Raw genomic sequence first — 20,512 nt, 5'->3', positions numbered from 1 at the left:
TCAAAAAATCTTAAGGGAATTTAAATTACTCGTTATTAAATAATAATAAAACAAGGTAAATATAATCGATATAAAAATATAATACAAAAGGCAATACAGCATTTTATACTACATTACAGTGATATTACAGATAATTCATCTTTTTGTAAACAAAACAGATGAAAGCTAAAATAATAAATAGTTTCGTAATCTTTATCAAACGAAAAAAAATGTTTTGGTATTTAATATTTAAAAATTTACAAAATGTTCTACCGTATTATGATCAAACGACAGTTTCGGAGATTACATCCGAAACCGGGTTTAACGTGACATTTGAAATACGGATGTGCTCCGTTGTTAATAGCCCTATTGGTCACCCATGCAAATGCGGTGCAGACTGAACACTGCCTAATCTGCCGAGTGGTATAAAATAATTATATGAGTTCAGTAATTTGCATATTTACTTACCTTCAAGAATATACGTTTCATTCAATTTATTGTTTATTTAACAATATTATCCGATTCATCACCAACACCACCATAATAACAACCTTAGTAACTATATTTCTGAACATAGGCTTACCTTATAGATTTTAAAAAAAAAACGATTTGATGTGACCTATATCTAACGTTATTTGACTTTACGAATCAAACCATATTTAAAAAAGATATTTGAGAAAGAAAATTATTTTTTTAAATTAAAAATGACTCTTCCATTGAACATTGTCTTCGCATCATAAGTACGTTTTCCTCTAGTTTCGCCTTTACGCTTTGTTCCCGGTGTCCGTTCTAACAAAGCTGGCGTTGCACAAATAATTATGTGCATACAATTATTTCCTTTTCTAAGCGTTTGTTCATAACCTAACCGCAGCGACGCGCTACACCGAGACCGTGCCAAGCCGTCGCCTCCCCATTACTTATGTTCTCTTTTAAACGCACCTAGAAGAATGGTACTGCTAAATGTACAATTAAATTAACAATTGTATGGATGTTTATATAACACAGTTGAAATTGTAATATCAACATTAATTTAACCCGAGATAACGCAAAACAATCCCGGCCCCGTTCGATTCCAAGTCGAGCGTACAATTTTGCCCACCTAAATAAAATAAAGCCCATGCGTTGATTTAATTCTCCCTGAGTTTCAAATTGATAACGTATTGATTTTAGCTGTTATATTATTTAATCAGAATAAACAGCATTTAATGTTTGTTATGGTCCTTTTAGCAATAAGGTCACATCACACAAGATAACCCATTAGAGTTTATTGTAGGTTCCTCGCTGATCAGGGCGCTTTCAGAACTCTCGTAGCTTTCAGTTTGAGTATACTATATTAAACGCGTGGTCAAGTTTTTCTAGTTTTTATTTAATTGAGCTCATCTGCCATTGTTTTACATGACGTACAGAAGTTTTAAATAGTGTAAATGATCATTTGTAAATAATAGCACGAATTAATAAACAAATGGCTAAAAAACTAAATTTTAAAATAATTCACCATAATCACAGCCGTAAGACCTGTCAATTGTTGGACACGGGCGTCCCACATATAAGTCCAAAAGTACCGGTCGGAAGGAGCCAAAATTTAGTGTCTTCCGACAAAATTTAAATTATTTAATCAAGAGTAATTGTATGTATAATTGACGACATATAAGTGTGAACCCAAATTAATGTAGGTTATATGAAGTGGAAGGGCTGTCGCGTTGCGGCGTAGATGTGGAGCGGCATTCTTAAGTCGGGCGAAGTACCCGGGAGCCGTCGGGTGCGCATTGTGTTTCCGTATTAACGACGAACGCACAAAGGGCGCCGCTCATATATCAAACTAACGTCACTCCAATGTCTTCCTTCCTCACAGTTACAGTTCCCGGACCGCAAGAAATAGTCTTTTTTATTGAACATTACGTATAGTGAAATTATGGTGCGTGAAATTCACGATGCGCGTTAGGATATGTCGGAAGCGGTTTGATGTTTGTATTATATTTATTATCTGTTCAAATATACCTTAGTAACGGAGCCCTAGTAATTAACTACCAAATGTTATTACTTATTTTAATTTCGCTTCAAGCTACTTTTTAAAATTATTGTTAAACAATTTATAGATCTACTGGCCTTTTACCAGTGTACTTAAACACTGAATATAATAAATAAATTATACTTTGACAGAAATAGGTATTATTCATCAACAGGGGGGTTCTTGGTTATAGGTGTAAAAACTATAAAGCGGTCAAATTATGGATCATTAATCTGCAAAAGGCTTTAAAGCTTTTACACCTTTCTGATCACCTGTATAAAGTGATCAATTTGAAATATGTTACTATTATTTACGGTATATATTAACGGTAAAAAGTTTGCACGGACAGATAGTTAACAATAACTAATATATAGTAATTTGAATTTTAAGAATGCTTTTTATGCATTTTATTATTTATTATTTTAAAATTATTGTTTTTTTTTTTTGGATAGGATATACCTTTATATTAGTTGACAGTAAATGATCTACACATTCATCGCTAAAGCTTTTATACTTATAATTAACCACACTATATTGATGTGTGAATATTTTCGTTACAAGTTCATGTATTTTTTGTAATAATAAAGCCTAAAGGTGTTGTAGTACATACTTTTATATGCAAACGGTAAAATTTATTTAACAGGGAAATGTAATAAAAATGCTGACAACCAATATATTAAAAAATTATTAAAAATTAACATGTTCCATAGTTTCAAAAATGTAACATTGTTTTTTTTTTTAATTGGTCAAAAAATTTGTGTGAATTTCTATGAAAATATCTTTCCATTAAAAAAGTTATGTAAAACTTTTTAAATCACGACAAAAACTAGTTATTACGCATATTTGGGACCCAAAGCGTACGCATACTAGTAGTTTGCTAAAATTTGCCACAAAGAAAATAGGAAATCTATCTATTATTTTGCTATTATATGACTCCATTAATTACGCTTGTTCTTCTTTCGAAGAACGTCATAATCCAATAATCGCTACCCAAAATGCCAACAATTCATTTATTATGAAAATATTTTAGTGACAGATCCTATAAAACTTAATGTTATTGTTCTGATAAGTCGTGAAAATATTTATTTTCTCCGGGGCAAGAAAGTTCACTCTCTCTTTGCTAATGACTTCTTTTAGAAGTCAGAATTTTCCGGGGAGCTGTTTGAAAGCTTTGCTATCTGTTTAAACAGTAGTCAAGTCTTTTATTGTTCCAGAAACTTCCATTGCTAATCGTCTCCGTGCGAACAATACTTAAAAAGCTTTTGACTGTAAAATAAACATTGTTTTGTAAACTTACATTTTTCAGTTAACTAATTAAGAGTTAATTGATAAATATTTAAAAAACTTAAGTAATTGTAATACGTAAAATTAATTTAAATTTTTTAATTACTATTCTTTTAACAAAATATTATAAAGTTTTTTTTTATGAATAGGTAAATTATTAGTATATAATCTTATAAAAATATTGCCTGTTTTATTAATTCGACCTTAATTTCATATGTTTTTTTTTATCGTAACAATTAATAACGTAATAATACATGTATAGTCTTAATTTATCTATTATATTTTTAAAAATACAATCGGCTTTATTCTAGTATGTCGTTGCTAGCTGTACTAATTATAAACCGTGTTACAGCTATCATCATCCTTCTCCTTAAATAATACATCCAAAGTAAGAACCGTGGGGACCAAAAAATTAAATAAAAGTTAATATTTGTAACTACTTTTTACTATAATGTATTTTTGTGTGTGGTATGTTTGTTTGTGTTTTATTATAGTATTCAATAAGTTTTCGTTGATCTAAACGCGTGGAACGAATAATCACGGTTGATAGTATAATGTATACATATAAATTTAAAATTTCATATAAAAAGAGCGAATTTTTTGTTTCTGGCGGGTCATCTCGGTATATCAGCGTTCCTAGCCGGTGGTAACATAATACTTATGATTTTAAGACAGTTGACGATTCAATAGTTCCTGTAAAAAGTTAACATTTGAGTAAAGACATTTCAAATTTTCAATTTTTATTTGAATTATGAGTTTATAAGGAGTTGAACGTTATGTGCTCATTGTTTCATAATTTTTTATTGAGAATCCAAAAAAATTTTCCCTGCACTTACTTAGTACAAATTTGTAAATATTTTTCTTCATTATTTTCGTTTTAATAAAAATTACAAAATAAGTTCTTTGAAAAAAATATAATTGTTTATATTACTTAGTTATCGCACGATGTCGTCATTCATACGTACAGTGAGGCTGCTGGTGTTATCGGCAAACACAAAGGGGCACAAAAGGCAGTTTATCAAAGCACGTTTGACTGAATATCTTCCTTTCTCGTAAGTTCATTGCGGTGCTTCCATTGAAACTTGGCCTACCAGTCTATAACGTTACGCGAAACTATTTCGCCTATGGATAAGAAAACAATTATCGAGAAATAAAACATACTTAATAACTAAAGATATTTTTACTTCATAATTTAGACGACCAGGGGACTGACCATTACAATATCTCTCTCTATTTAATGGAATCAGGACCAATATTTAGCCACTTCCGCACATGCAGTGGTAGTCATGCAATAAAAACAACACTAGCACTAATCGGTGTAACATAACTCCTGAAGATGCCCAGTGGAGGGGTAAAACACGAGTTGAGTAATTTGGCGATGGCGGTTGTGTGATTCGCATTGTTTGCCGCATACACATTTATCAGTGGGCTGGCGGGCGGTGCATTTTATTGCATGACTACCACTGCATGTGCGGAAGTGGCTAAATATTGGTCCTTTTCTTACTTATATCTCTCTCTATTAAGCCTAAATCCATAGGCATACAATTATTTAACTCTTTCCTTCTCACCAGAAAGCGTACACAATCACTAACAGGGTATTTGTGTGACACATACTCTTATAAAAATCCAGACAGCTACGCTTATCAGTACGCACCAAACTAAGGTAATGAATTACGGATTATGATGATGATTTTAATTATTAAATAGTACAATATATTAAATTATTCATTTAGCATTAAGATCAATGTATCCAGTTAAAGGCATGTAATAGGCGAATCAATGAGCAACATCAAAACTATTTGTTTCAATTTAATACGTATAACGTGCCTAATAATATATCGATTAATTAAAGAAAACAATGCACAAGGTGTATTTGCAACAACGATTATCGGGAAACACTTTGGACCTACACGATCAACGTTCCTATAGAAAGATCATGTTTTCGATGGTATTAATTTTAACGTTTGAATAAAGACTCTATTTAATTTGGGAGACTCTAGGAACTTTTTTTGTATTTGGATGCGAGCCGCGGAAGGCCACCAAAGATATCTCGCGTCGGCTCTAAGTCTTCGTTAGTAACTGTCTTCGACGTATTCTCGGTATATACTGGCCTGAGAAAGTGAAATGCCGATCAGCCAGCAAATCAAACTCGGCAAGTGGAACTGGATAGGCCACACGCTACGAAGTGACCCTACGATTACATACCGAGGCAAGCCCTAGAATGGAATCCTCGAGGAAAGCGAAATCGTGACCGCAAACCTGGCAGCGAACAATCACTGCAGAAGTTAAGGCAGTTGGATACACGAGGAGGGAAGTAAAGCGCGAGGCTCAAGAGCTCGGTATGGCGACGTACTGTGGACGCCCTCTGCCAACCTTGGGGACATAGTAATATTCTTTAATTTTAATTACCATTTCGATTTTCAATTTAAAAAATCTAAACTTTAGGGGTATCTAAATTGTAATTTATCTCTAATCCTAAAAGATTTATTTAACATAATTGGTCTTTAATAGCACAACCTCTACTCAGCATTTGTGTAATTTAGCATGATAGTAGTAAATTAATTGTACAGTTATAACTAACATAGCCTGTAAATCATTTGTCACTTGATAATCTTCAATATACGTCGATGTGTTCAGCGGTGTTTATACATTTGTGTTTAATTTGTATATAATTTTCTAGAGAAGCAAAGTACAGCAAGCCATAACACCAATTAAAATAAATTTAAATGTATCCAAAAGTTACTTGATTGTTTTTGTTGATAGTTTTTCTTTTTTTACAAACCAATTTGAATAAAACAATTCTTAAAAGAACTACTGATTCACAAGGTGTCTAGTTCCATGGTATCGAGTTCCAGTTTTTTTTTTAGATTTTTATATATATAAATATATTTTATTTAAAAGATACGAACCATTAAACGTCTCTCCTGTGATGTGACTGTATTTTTGATCTATTTTACAAAACCTCCTAAAAGATTGTAGATGGTTCATATCTGTGATCAGATTAATGCTTTTTAGCTATTTGATGTACGGCTAAGCTCAAGTTACTACTGCTCAATTTATGGTAGCCTAGTAAAGATTTTATCTTACAACCTCTGGTCGCGTGTTTGCCTCGTGGGAGGCACACTCTTCGTATATATTATAAGAACATCTCTGTTTGCAAAAGGTAAAGGAAAACAGAGTTATGAAAATAGAATGGTCTAGAATGAAAATGTGTGACATACACCAACGGAGTAGTATAGCGGAGTATGAACAAATAGCCTTTCGTCCTATAATAAACTTTACAAAGATTATAATCTACACGAGTTCGGCGTAAAAGTTAAATGAGTTTTCAGAATGATTGGCGATATTGAAATTTCATTTCACATTTTTGATAAAATTTAAATACATTCAAAGTCTTGAATTAGACCAGAGTCTAGTGGATAGGTCGGAACCTACCCTCCTACCCCGGCTAACTAAAACAAGCGGCGATGCGACGGTATTATCAATCAAAGATGGTAAATTGAATGCCTATCATCCCATAATCAGGAAATTAATAACCCAGATTGCCGCCAATATAAAGGATTTATAATCTTAAATTAATTACGTTGCTTCTACGAACAGCTACGCAATACCTTAAGAGAAAAATAGCTTTGAAGAGAATTTTTTTCTTTTAAAGTAATTTCTTAACGTTTCGCTTTTTCATCTGAAATATTTTAGTAACTATATAAAAGTTGAAACCTTTTTTAAAAAGTTAAAGATATACGCGAAGAGAACATTCTTAGGACGTTCTTTTTGCATATATGAATTTATGTACCTTACTTATAATCAAACAGTCTTTATTACATAAGCTGCGTATATATGTTGTATTAAAAATTCCACTCATGTCCAATATTTTTCCGGTGTAATACACAAATTATATATTAAAACACCATTTCATTTACTGATAAATAGATATGAAAAATTGAGTAACTGATATTTTAATGCAATAAAAACAAAAACTATAAAGCAATGGAGTCCATCAAATATAGAACAATTGAAGTAAATTGACGTATTAATTTCATTAAATGTTGATTTTAAATTTACTGTTCGTCGTAATTGAGATGCAGGCCGGGTAGTCTACGACACGATGGAATTGCTTAGTGAATACTTCAAAGGACATTAATTAGCGTTTCTTGAACTTAATGAGCTGAAACGGCAATTCAGAAAACGCGTTTCTGTTTACTTAACCTTGATAATCAATTAAGCTCCTTCAGTGAATGGTTTTGACTTTTATAGATGTTAACGCCAATTTTTTGTTTATGTTTATTGTCTGCGTGCTCTTTTTTAATTTTTTTAACGGTATAATTAGGAGGCCCCGTTTTTAAATGTTATTTATATATTTATATTTATATTTAGTTTGATAATAATCAATAAATAACATTTTAATATAGACGATTCAATCGGCACGTTAAATATAATGCTCTTTGTTTGATACGCTCACGGGATCTATTGATATTCAAAACCAACACTCAACTCCGCAGCACGTGCTTCGCATACGAACTAGTATGCAACTTGAAAGACTGAAATAAATTCTGTGTTTTCTTTGTTTCGTGTTTTATTGTTTTCCCCTCAACTCGCTGTTTGTTTTACATTTTGATGTTGAAAGTCGTACAGCCATGAATGCATTGAAATCAAGCACTGCACTGACATACCACCTCTTGTACCTATATGTTAATCATTGGCTTGAACGGTTTCCGATCACAAAGCAATACATTTCAAGATGAAACGGCAGGGTGTAGGGTAGAGACAAGTGTAAACATCATTAGCTCGCTTTGTTTGTGACTAGCACGGTTTAACCATACGGTTTTGAAACGCAGATTCTGACCTAATTCAAATTTAAACAGAATCAAAGTGGACCTTGATACTCATGGAATATTCAAATTAAATCTTGACACCACACTTTAAAATTTTCTATAAATTTTAGTTATAAAGCTTCTCCATTAACATTTACGACTTTGATAATTCAGTGAATAAATTGAAATAGTTAACACACAATAGGTTTTACTTCTAAAATTACATTTAATTTAATGTTTATTAATATAATCACGTATTTACATTTAAATCTTGTTGCAAACTATATCAAATCATGTAATCGCCGAGTTATTTATGTTGATATTTATCAACTAGGAAATCTTTAGCAAATAAAATACACTTAAATGGAAATTTTTAATTGTAAAAATATCGCTAATCTACGAACATTACCATATAAATAGTTACGTACTATGTTTAGCTATTCAAGTTAGATAGCTTTAATATACAATAATTCAATTATTAATCTGAAAATAATAAATGGTTGACAAATAATATCAGTTGGAATAAATATTCCTTATTACGTCTGTAACATTAAGAAACTACAATTTAACTATCATAATGTAAGACATGGCATATCATATGAAGAGTCGGCAAAATACAAGTTGTTAAGGTTGAAGTCGAGACGTTTGCTGATTTAAACCATGATGCGCAAAACACAAGGTCGATTGTTCAGAATCATTTAGTATATCATATAGTATATTATTATGAATAAAAGTGAAACATATTAACTAACATTTAGCGTGGTATAAAATATGTGTAAAAACTTTAAAGTGGTGAATGTATAGCCCTTTTTCTTCTCTTTATTCTAAGCCGATAATCACTCTATTCATGGCATCAACCTTCCCCAAACATCGCCACGATAACCGGTCCTGTGCTGCCGATCTTAACTATGTCATCGGTCCACCTAGAAGAGGTCAGGGATCCTAATTCTCGGGGTAAATTCAGTCTTGCCAAGCTGATATAAGTTGGCGTCATGTCCAATACAAACAAGACTGACTAAACCTAGAAGAGGTCCAACCAGCGCCTTGTCTACAGGCTCTTGCGCGCCTACCGAGAACCTTTCGGCCCTTATGGATATCGGTAGCACGAGCGATATGCCCCGCCCACTACCACTATTTTCATATGTAGGTTTTTTTGGTTTAGTTTAGTATTTTCAATTCTCACAATATTCATTATTAAGTTATATTATAATTTAACTTTACGACTCGGTTTTGTAAATTAGAAAGGATCATACTGTGTTGTCAGAAGTTTAAATTTACTTTATTTCCGCTGAATTTATGTTCCCGTGACAAGCGTACGGGACGAAATATTAATCATTTATTTATAATTTTTATCATTTTATTTTCTTTTTTATATATTTAACGTTTAATGCGCGTATCATTAGGATAATAAGATAAATAAGAGGAAAAATACAATGTTTTTTATACGACTTCATCATCAAGTCAGCCGATTGAGGCTCATTGCAAGACAAAGGATCTCCTCCAAAGATTGCTATGATTACCCTCCCGCTGCCTGCATTTAGCAACTTTGCACGACTTTAATAATATCGTTGGACTACCTCATAGAGAGCTTCTCCGCCCTGCTTTAACAGACTTTGTCGCCACTTGAGAATCCTAAGGCCCCGAATACGAACTTGCACGAGCAATGTCTAATACAGTTTAGTGTATTTTTCAAATAATCGTTAAAACATATTTTAAAACTTATATCATAGTTATATTTTCACAAAAAAATGCAGAAAATATTTTTAACTTAATTATATACTATTGATGGAACGACTCGAAGGCGCTTAACATACAATAATTAATTTCTGTAAACACTTAGGCCTTTATTGAATCCACATCGTTGTGTGATAAGTTACGAACACTCAGTTATCCCTGAGTACTCAAGTGTAATCCCATGTTAGTAGTTACAGGCTCTCCTGTTTATTTCCGTTGTATATATAACGAAGTAGTTATTGCGGATGAAATTCAGCTTGTATAAAAGGCCGATCTTTAAGGTTTTTTCTACGTCGTATCAAAAGCAATGCTTTATATAGCTGTAAACGATAAGGTCAGAGCACCTTAAAATGGTTCCTAGTTTGATTATTCTACAACGATAATATCTATCAATGCTTTATCTATATACAGTAAGCGTCTATCGATTGATATGGATGGATGAAAACTCTGCCAAAGCGGTAAGAACTTTAAAGATTAACGTCACCAAATATGAATGAATCTCAAATTGTTTGAATCGGAAATTCACGTAACACAAATTTGTTATAGATTACATTTAATTGTTTTTTTCTAAAAACAATACAGATTTGCGGTTAAAAACAAATAGTCCATTTACCGTGATTGTCTATCTATTCGAGAGAAAACTCTACAAAAATGTACATATGTACATACATTTGCAATGCACTGCATGTTTTGTTAATTCTTGTATTTTAATGCATCTCCATCGTATTTTCAATTTGTTCTATTAAAAGTGGTGTCATTATTCATATACCTCTATAGTCAGTTATTCAATCGATATCTAAAAATTTTAATTCCTTCGGCGGCAACTGTATACGCATTTATACGAATTACACAATAAATCATTTATTAAGAAAAACTCGTTCAAAGTTCTAAAATCAGTTTAAATGATTATTAACTGTTTAAAATCTATGTACTATATCGAGGATATTTATAAAAGTGATCACAAAAAATGTCTGGCATTGTTGTGGGCTCTTAGATTAGGGCCCGATGGAACCTTAAAGTTAAAGTCAACGTTTTTTTAAGTTTAAGGATGCTGTTAGATAAACTTGTCCTTCTATAAAGCACATCAGATTGTCACCATAGATTTGAAACACTGTAAAATATATAGGGTGATTGATTATCGATGTAGCATTCTTCAGTTTTAAGGCTTTTACATTTATTTCTAATCATCCTATATAAAGTGATCACTCTGAGATACGACATATTAATTTATTTTTTTCTTTTGGAATGCAATAAACGATTAACTTCTCAGAGTGCAAAGTCTGCAAAGTCAGTACACAAAAATTAATTTTAATCTGTAGTAATTTAAATTTTTGAAATATTTTTTTCTACTATATTATCATTATGTAATTTATTATTTATGAAATCTTTTATTTTTAAAAAGGTACAATAATTGACAGCATATGGACTATACACGTGAAAATGGTTGGTGGCAGTGGCCAGGGCATATCGCTCATGCAACCTGTGGCCGTTGGGGCCGAAAGATTCTCAAGTAGCGACCACGATATACTAGGCAAGGCGCTGGTAGGATCCCCACCAGGTAGACCGACGATGTAATTGAGGTCGCGGCAGTGCAAGACCGATCACCATAGCGATTTTAAGGAAAGGCCTATGCCTTGCGTTAGGCATTTATCCGCACAAAAGAAGAAGGAGGACTATACATTAACCCTTTTAAAGTTTTTACATACATTTTCAAATACCTTGTATGTTAGTCACTACAAATTTCAGTATTATTCGATTAAATGTAATATAGAACAGTTATATAAGGAATAACTGCACATGAATCCATAATTTAGAACAGAAAATTAATAAGTCAAAAATCGAAAAAAATAAAAACAGTATTTCAAAGTCACCTACAGGTTGTCGACACTTGACTGACGCCGCACAAATAACCGGGAATAGTGCTGGACATTTTGTATGGAAAAAAAGAGGAATTTATTCCAATTGCCTCACGACCTTTCGGAATTCCAATAATATTTCAAAACAGGCTTTCGTAAGTGACGTGTAACAAAATGCGGTGATCTTTACTTGGTCGTAAATTTTTAAGATATCTTTGAAAATAAAAGTTTTACAAGATTTTATAATAATGAATTTTATTTTATTTATAACGCATTCACATTTTAGACAAAAAATGTATTTACGAGTATGCAACTCGAAATAACCATTTCGTTTTTTAACGAAATGATTTTCTTGTACTATGAAATGAAATAAAAATGGGTTTATTTTTACAACATAATAATTTTCACTAGTCAGAGGAAATATAACTAATTAAGACTTATATTTCCTTGTATATAATTCGTAAAAATCAGAGACAATTTTTACTGTTTATTCTAGTGATTTAATTTATTTCGGCAATATTGTTAGTTATCAGTTTGTGTATTATGTAATATTAATTAAAAGTTTTGATTAAAACGTTTTGTTAGCACTGTATTAAAACGGTTTTGTATTAAGTCACACTAGCAGAACATGAACTACGTAATTATAGCGGACCACACATGTAATTAATTTACACCGGTTAACTCGCGCATATTCGCCAAACAAATATGTGGCGTCAACGGTTCGCTCCAGTCCAACTTTATTTAACTGCCGTTGAAGGTTGCCGTATATTCGTCCAAAATAATTATTTTAGCTTAAGTGACTTCAATGGCCAGATTCCCTTTTAATTTTTTTCCCTTTAAATTTAAGTTACATGTTCGGCCTTGTAATTAAATAAATTTCAAACTTTTGTGATAAAATTAAACTTGCTCGAATATTTGGCGCATATTCAAGCGGTACCGAATGGCAGCGATTAAAAGTGCGTTCCAACTTTTATACCGTCTGAAAGACAATTAACGCACAAAGCAGCATTTAATTTCTTACATATGGTGTGCCAGATTTTTAGATCAGAATTATATTATTTACTTATATACTTATAGCTTCATTGGTAAATTTACAGTCGTCAAACAAGCCATGGAAAGGGCTATGCTCGGCTTTTCTCTACGAGATCGAATTAGGAACGAAGAGATCCGCAGACGAACAAAACTAACCGACTTAGGCCAACGGATCGACAAGTTGTAACACTAGACAGGCCACGTTAACACGTAGAACAGTTGGCAACTGGGGTATTAAGATTCTGGAATGGAGACCACATACTGACAAGCTTGGCGTAGAATGTCCACCCACATCTTGGACGGATGACCTTGTTAAAGTCATCTAAATACACTGGATGCAGACCGTTTATTTTAAAATGCCTTGTTGTTTTTTTTGAAGAAATACTGCATATTTACCCAATATCATAAAGTTAAAATTTTAGATAACTATATTATACGTTTTTTCAATAAAACATGGTTATTTCATCACGATAAATTCTTGAACGAGCTACTGCTCCCATGAAAAGATCTAACGACCGCGGGGCAATAATGCATTCCGAAAATCTATTACATAAATCTGAACTCTGTTTATAATGATTAGGATTTTTATTTAGATTATAAATGTAAACATTATTGTAAATTCCTGCAATATTTATTTAATCTGAGATACGTGAAATACTATAATTAATGCGTAATAATCCTCATGTCTGTAATTGGCGTACGTTCATAAAACTTAGCAAAGTATTTAAACAATAAAATTTTCAACAAGCAAAAGACGAACATAAGGATTTCCAGCTGTCACAGCCAGATTTCCATAACCATTGCAGCGATTCCCAGTATGTTAGACGGCTTGCGTTGGCGTCGCGCCAAACAATTACTTTGTCTCGTCAAGAACGTTTCTCTTACTGATGGGACTTGAATGTTTCGCGTATAACACTTAAAATATTTTAATTTTTATCGTTCGCATCAAGCTATTCGATAAAGAAAAAACGCCAACTGCAAGACATCGGCCTCCCCCAAACTTCGCCATGATGACCAGTATGCACTGCCGACATCCAGCGATTTCTCCCGACCTTATCTTTGTATTCAGTTCACTTAATTGAAGGCTCGCTTACACCGCGTCTCAGCGTTCAAGAACCTTCTGGGTCCAATGGCCTTCGGTTGCATGAGCGATGTACTCTGTCCTCTTATCCTTAAGATGAGTAATTTTTCGATCTACGTGGGTGGCGTTGGTTCTTCTACGAATCTCCACATTTCAGATTCCTTCTCGCACTGAAAGTGTACGTAACCATCTCCGTTGTTCTCTGCGTGATCGTGAGCCTGCTTATAAAGTCTATCGTTAAAACCACATCTCAGATTCATGTAACCAGCAAAACACACTGGTCAAACACTTTCGTCTTCAGAAATTGCGGTTTTATTATATTTTGTCTTAAATCAATTCAAAGTCACCTTCTTAAACTAAAATCTGAGTCAGTAAAGGGTACTGTAACCAGGTCACTAATTAACAACACAGTGTAGATATTAAATTTCGTTACCTACACCTTAATAACTTACCCTGCAATTATCAATATTAGCTAACGATTTTAGTTATTATATTAAATTTCTTATCGAAACATTATTCTCTACTTCAATTATTAATATGATATACTATTAAAGACTCATTTGATGACATATAAACATAAAATTTTTATCTAAAATATACTAAACTACGAATCAAACTAACAACGAGTAATAAAGTAAGATATACGTTCATACGACATAAGCCAATGTAAAAACAAACATTTTATAATTAAATACGAAATTTAAAAAAAAATCTTTGGGCATGCGCAAATGATTTTTTTCTAAATAGTATCCATATTCCCACTAGGACCTCATAGAGTGCAAGGCCCCTAATGAACATGGCCTCACTGTGCTGGGCCTTAAGATAAGCCGCTTATCTCACATTACTTTCTTTCACCGTTTCTAACCTATTGTTTTGTTGAATAATTGACATATGAAGTGCTTTCTGGAAAAGAGCTTACGTCATTCGTTCCCTAGATCTTACCTGTTTCCTCTAAAGAATTTTTAACTTTTCTCGTCTCTTCTACCTATAGCTAACTGTAATAAAATTTAACGCAAAACGTTTGATGTAATAGCGCTAGAACCAAAAGCACAGATAAAAAATAAGTAATTAAAGCTGTTATTAAAGTATATATACACCTTGTATTAAAAGCAAAAAATAAGTTTTAATGTAATGTATCTATTATGCTTAATACCATGTTTAAAATGTCAAAAAGATTGGTATAAATTTATATAAAAAAAATATTGAAATTTTGTCCTTACCCAAGTCTTCTGCATCTTCACTCCATTCTCCAGTCCCTACCACTAACATCGCAGATGAAGTTATGAAAATAACATGCCATAGCGTTGTTTTAACTATGTTCGCACCTATATTCCACATTTTATGATAAATACTAGAAAACTTTTTGCTATGCCCTCGTTAACTTATTTTTACATGCATAGCAGTCACTGGTTTTATACTTATGATCAAAATCGAACTCTAATGAATCTTTTCTTTACTGAAATTTCGTAATCTTACACAGTAATGTTTAAAAAGTGCTATTTTAAATTATATCAACAGAACTCAATTTTTACGTATGCAATTAAGTATAAAAATGAAAAACTCAAGTAATTTAATATCGGAAGCTATTTCTAAAAGTTCTATTTTCAGTAAAGGTCAACGTAATAGATTTATGACTTTCCGATTTCTTATTGGCTGACATTTTTCATATTGAATTTTATTATATCACGCATGCTGAGTGTTTGGTTCGCGGTTAAATATACTGATGAATTATTCAGGATTCTCAGCAATGCCGGCCGACAGCGCCCACCTGAAACAAAATACACAAAGCCTCATTTACGTCTATAGAATACTTTGACAAGTCGTGCAAATTGGCGAGAATATAAAATCAAGACGGCCAAAAAATTGTACTACAGTGTTTCTGAATATTAATATACGCTTTTTGTTTTATAATAATACTCTTTTTAATGTTCACGCTCTTGAAACGTGAGCCTGTCCTAGGAAAGGAATGAGCATTAATCCACCATACAAGTCCAAGATGGATTGCTAAGCCATTTATTTTTGAAATTTAATCCCAGGACACTTACTTTGTACTTATACGCGTGCCTTCGAACGCGTGACCTACGTATGCAATCGTATCGAATTTACAATCTTTATACGTCGCTCTTTCTAATTTAGTATTTTTTCAGACATTATTTGTTCTATAAATAATAGTCGGAAGAACCTATTCGCAGTTACGATTTCATTGCAATTAATTAAATATCCTCTAAATGGTCGATATCTATTTATCTCCTCAAAGCTTTGATGTAATAAAAAGCTTACTATAACTTAAAACTTTTTTCTAGAAAAATTTCATAATTAAATCCGTCATGTAGTCATGAGTTAATGTCTTAGTTATTATATAATAGATCACTAATAGGAAGATATTTCATCGCATTCCAAATAGGAATTTCCTTAGTTTTTATTAAGCAACATCATATACGAGAATAAATAAATCATCTTTTGCGTTTGATATACAAAAAGAAAAAGAACAATTTATAAAACAATTTATGCGATTTTTTTTAAATACAAAAATGATCACCTAATCACTTATGTTATGAAGTGATGGCATGACTCAGTAGATTTTCGTAACCAATAGTTTTTTTTTTACAAAGAAACCATTAAATTAAAGAAAAACTCTCGAAAAAATTAATCTTTATTTTAAATTAATTGTATTAATTTTCTCAATAGTTTACGTGTACTTGTTCTCCAACATATATCTATTCATATGTGTATTAAAATCTAACATATGACGGCTTAAAAATAGGTTAAAAACGTGACGTATTTGTAATTTAAAAGTATTTGTTGTTCCTTTAAACTTTTCATCTCAGATGGAAGTAAGGACAAGCAGAAAAACAAGCAGATGTTTAAAAATACCAGCATGTTCTCAACATAACAATAAAAATTTTGTAGCACAATATTTATTTCGCTAGATGTAACTATCTAATTTATTTTATTTGCAATACATTAAAGTAACATACGTATGTGTTATATTGTTAAACTTAATGGAAATAATAATGGTTAAAAGTACATAAAAGCCTTAAGATTTATAACTAAATAAGCTTTTCACAATAATTTAAGACTACAGCAATAAGTGGCTTAAACATAAAAACAAGTTCTTAGTAAGTAATGATAGACGTTTCTGCTGATATATCCTATACGTTTAAATAATCAGCTGCTTCTGAATTCTTGATTGTTATAATGCCTAACCTATACCATTTTAACGCATTTGCTTCTGGTGCGCTTTTTTAAATAAACAAATTAATTGATACTTTCATTCTGCTATTCAAAGATATGTTAAACTCTCAAAATGTATTGTACTCGTAGATTAAAGATTCGTCAAATATTATAGTTTTATGACTCTCATAATACAATATTAGTATCGAAGCATATCTATTATTCGATATTAAGTTTATTTATAAAATAAATCCTGATGATTTATTTACGTCTTATTTTAATTCAAAGAAATATTCGCTCCATATTACAATTTAAGTATTTACCAATTCAATTTCACACTTCAATCTTTCGTCACAGGCACACCAATCCCTTCCGTCGGGCTGGAAAATTGTTGGTGCAAACAAACACGCAACTTAAATACAGGCTAAGAACTACGAGAGTGAAGCATGCGTTATTGTCGCAAATTTTGTACATAGACACGTGTATTACAACGCGCGGCGCGCGACTAACTGGCTTGCTCACGTCGATGCGTGTTGCCGGCTGCCTGATAGGCGGCTCGGAACAAGTCGGCCGCCCGCGCCCGCCCTAGCCAGGTGAGCTTCCCTAGTTCCGACCATGCTCCGCAGGTACATATTAATTACTGGTTACCAAATTAGCCCACTGACCGTGCAAAACTTCCTTATCAAAAAGCTCTCGACGATAAAACGTACTTATACGCTCTGTTTAAACGAACGTTTCCATTTTAATTATTTTATATTCTGACTTTAAAAATAATACTTTTTAACATTAAAAAATACTTCTTAATTTTTCTACGGGCGTTATAAATATTATAGTAAATAATGCATTATAAATAAAAGTGCTAAAAATAGATTTTTAAATCGTAATAATTACATTCTGATCTCTTTTTTTGTCTCGAAGGGAAATCCTTCAGCTGCGGAACTTTTACCGGCTATCACAGTTTTCTCTCCTTGTGTCAAAACTATGAGAACGCTTTCGAATACTACCGTAGTTTCAACGTTCAAGTGGCCTAGTACCTTAACTTCTTATACGAAAGCTGCAATCCCTGACCAGTTATCATAAAGACTCGAAAAGAATTAGCTCGCCTGCCACGTTGAGCTAGGACATTCGTAAGTCTTCAAGAACTCTAAAAAATATTAATCCATTCAAGTTACAGGCTAATTATTACGTTAAATTAATTTCGACTTCGAAAGGCTTCTTTTTAAAAAGAGTTCTTTACAATTCAAATATATAAAGACGGGAAGTGGTAAGCAGAATAGTATACATTTATAGATAAAACTTTCAAAATAAATTTTAAAACGTTTGATCTAGTTTAGAGACAAAACTTTATGTATAATACTAAAATTATTACTTTACGTCGAAAGCAGAATATTTTAGAGCTATATTGAGCAAACTACTGAAGCTGGTTTCAATTTTGGCGCTTTGTCAGGCTTTGTTTGAGCATACAGGAACCTAACAAGTTCATTGCATTTCGCTAGTCATATAGATATTACGAATTGTTAATAAATATGAAATATTTATATTGCATGATATTATTTTCTAATAAGTTTATAATAATTAAATAAGTTGAATTGACGGTGGACAGCAACATATCGAGCAGAACAAATTACTGGTTTAAAGGTATGTAGTGATATATAGACCCGACAAGCATAACGTAGAACGTTAACAGGCTATCTGGATCCCTCACTCTCTAAAGGCTCTTTCGGTTTTACTGGAAATCTACGGGTGATATCTAAGTCCATCAATTGGCTGAAATGATGATAATTATGAACATAAATTGGAATTACCTACAAAGAGTAGCTTTTACCTGATAAATAACAGATCGATTTATTGTTATGTCAAATTTACTTTTTATTATTTTTTATACGATATAAGAGCGACAAAGGAGTTCACAGTTAATCTGACAGCGCCCACTCTAATGCTACATTGCTCGGAACAAAAGACAAATTGCCACCCCCTTAAAAGAAACAATGTATAGGTTAGATTTTGAAGTTCTGCTAATAATATCTTATGGAGTTGCGAAATGTGAAAGGTTACTCTATGTAAACGATTATAATTATCATCATTTCAAATGCAAATATTTTTAATTAGCAGACTACGACATTTACCAGCGCAGTGTAGAACATCCACCACTGCATATGATTCAGTAGATGTTAATTATTTAATTCATTATTATATAAATTCATTTCATGTTAATTAATGTAAAACATTCTTTAAAAATTTCTATTGTATTTCGGACATAATGACGGAGTAGTAAAAATTATTAAATGACCATGTACTTTGTTAGGTTTCATGTTTCTGGCAGCATAAAGACAAAATAAGTTATTTAAGCGATATATACATTGTGCGACGTCCACACATTAAGTATCTTTTGACGTCCTTGTTAAATTCAAGTTCAAAATATCTTTCAAATAAGCATTTACATGCGCTTTCGTATCGACGATTGTTTTAATCATTATTATAAGTCGTCAGCTACCACCGGCTCCGGATGCTGATCTGTCGAAAATGACCCGGCAAAGAACTCAACATTTGCTGTTTTAAATTAAATTTAACTATTTTTCACGTGTACTTTATAATATAAATCATCAGAATGAATCATCAGTTGAGCCGTGGTAGCCTAGCGGTATAGGACTGAGATTTACGATCGTAGGTAGTATGTTCGATTCTCGGGAGATAGTTCTAAATATACTAATCTAATATTCATACTTTGTACATTAATTACATAAGATGGTCACCACTCACTAACAAATTTCCGGATGATGGGCAGTAGCGTCCTCTTTGTACCATAATACCACACTACGATCGCCAATTCGCCTGCCAAGCGTGGCCATTATGGTATATCCATCCATTTGAAATCTATGGGGGAGATTCCTTATAGTGGGCATCTGTGGGCTGATAGGAAGAGGAGGAAACGTGTGATTGACTCGTAAACTTCACACAATTCTATCAACTATAACTCTTGAAAGCTTTAATAAGAAATCATTTTAATATTATAAATTTAATTCTAAATTTAAACCAAAGGAAAGGTAAGTGCAAGATGTCTTGTGAAATGTTATTATATGCTCTAATTTTAATTTTTTATATTTATCATAAGTCTGTCATTTTTTTTCTTTTAAGTTTTTAATTTATGTATCGTAAATAATAAGTTATTAAAATGAATTACAAATTTACTATCTTTGTGAGAGGCCTTTGTCATACGATTAAAATGATAATGATGATTATTTTACACTTAGTTATGCTTTCTTAAGATATTTATTATAATCTTGGATGGACAACTCACCGAAGTAAACATCGTCGAGTAATAAACATTACTTTAAACCATTAAATTAATGACTGCTACAATTAACTGAATAGAATGTGCAGGGCAATATAGCTTGAACATGCGATATTTTTATGTAAATGCGAAATATGTGTACTGACAAATTATGTTAATTTATTCCACATGATAGCAATGCCGTGTTGTAATAAGACGTACCGCGCCAAACCTAAAGTAATTTTTAATTCAAAGCAATTATATTACAATAAAATATCTCCT

The 20,512-nt window shown here is 32.1% G+C and overlaps 1 protein-coding gene across 1 annotated transcript in view; it reads right to left on the bottom strand.

Moving 5' to 3' along the window:
- LOC137920047 (neural cell adhesion molecule 1-like) overlaps positions 1 to 15,123 on the bottom strand; it is a 71,273-nt gene extending 56,150 nt beyond the window's left edge. The window contains exon 1 of the mRNA XM_068763278.1: positions 15,006 to 15,123. Coding sequence (XP_068619379.1) covers positions 15,006 to 15,123 — 118 coding nt within the window. The remainder of the gene's footprint in view (positions 1 to 15,005) is intronic.
- Positions 15,124 to 20,512: the final 5,389 nt, after the last annotated feature.

This window comes from Battus philenor, unplaced genomic scaffold, assembly GCF_028537555.1.
Source record: "Battus philenor isolate CCGP_79_NKW_IND1 unplaced genomic scaffold, ilBatPhil1.0.hap1 SCAF_17, whole genome shotgun sequence".
NCBI classification, from domain to species: domain Eukaryota; kingdom Metazoa; phylum Arthropoda; class Insecta; order Lepidoptera; family Papilionidae; genus Battus; species Battus philenor.
The sequence above is the reverse complement of the archived record's forward strand: the minus strand, read 5'-3'. Positions and strand labels throughout refer to the sequence as shown.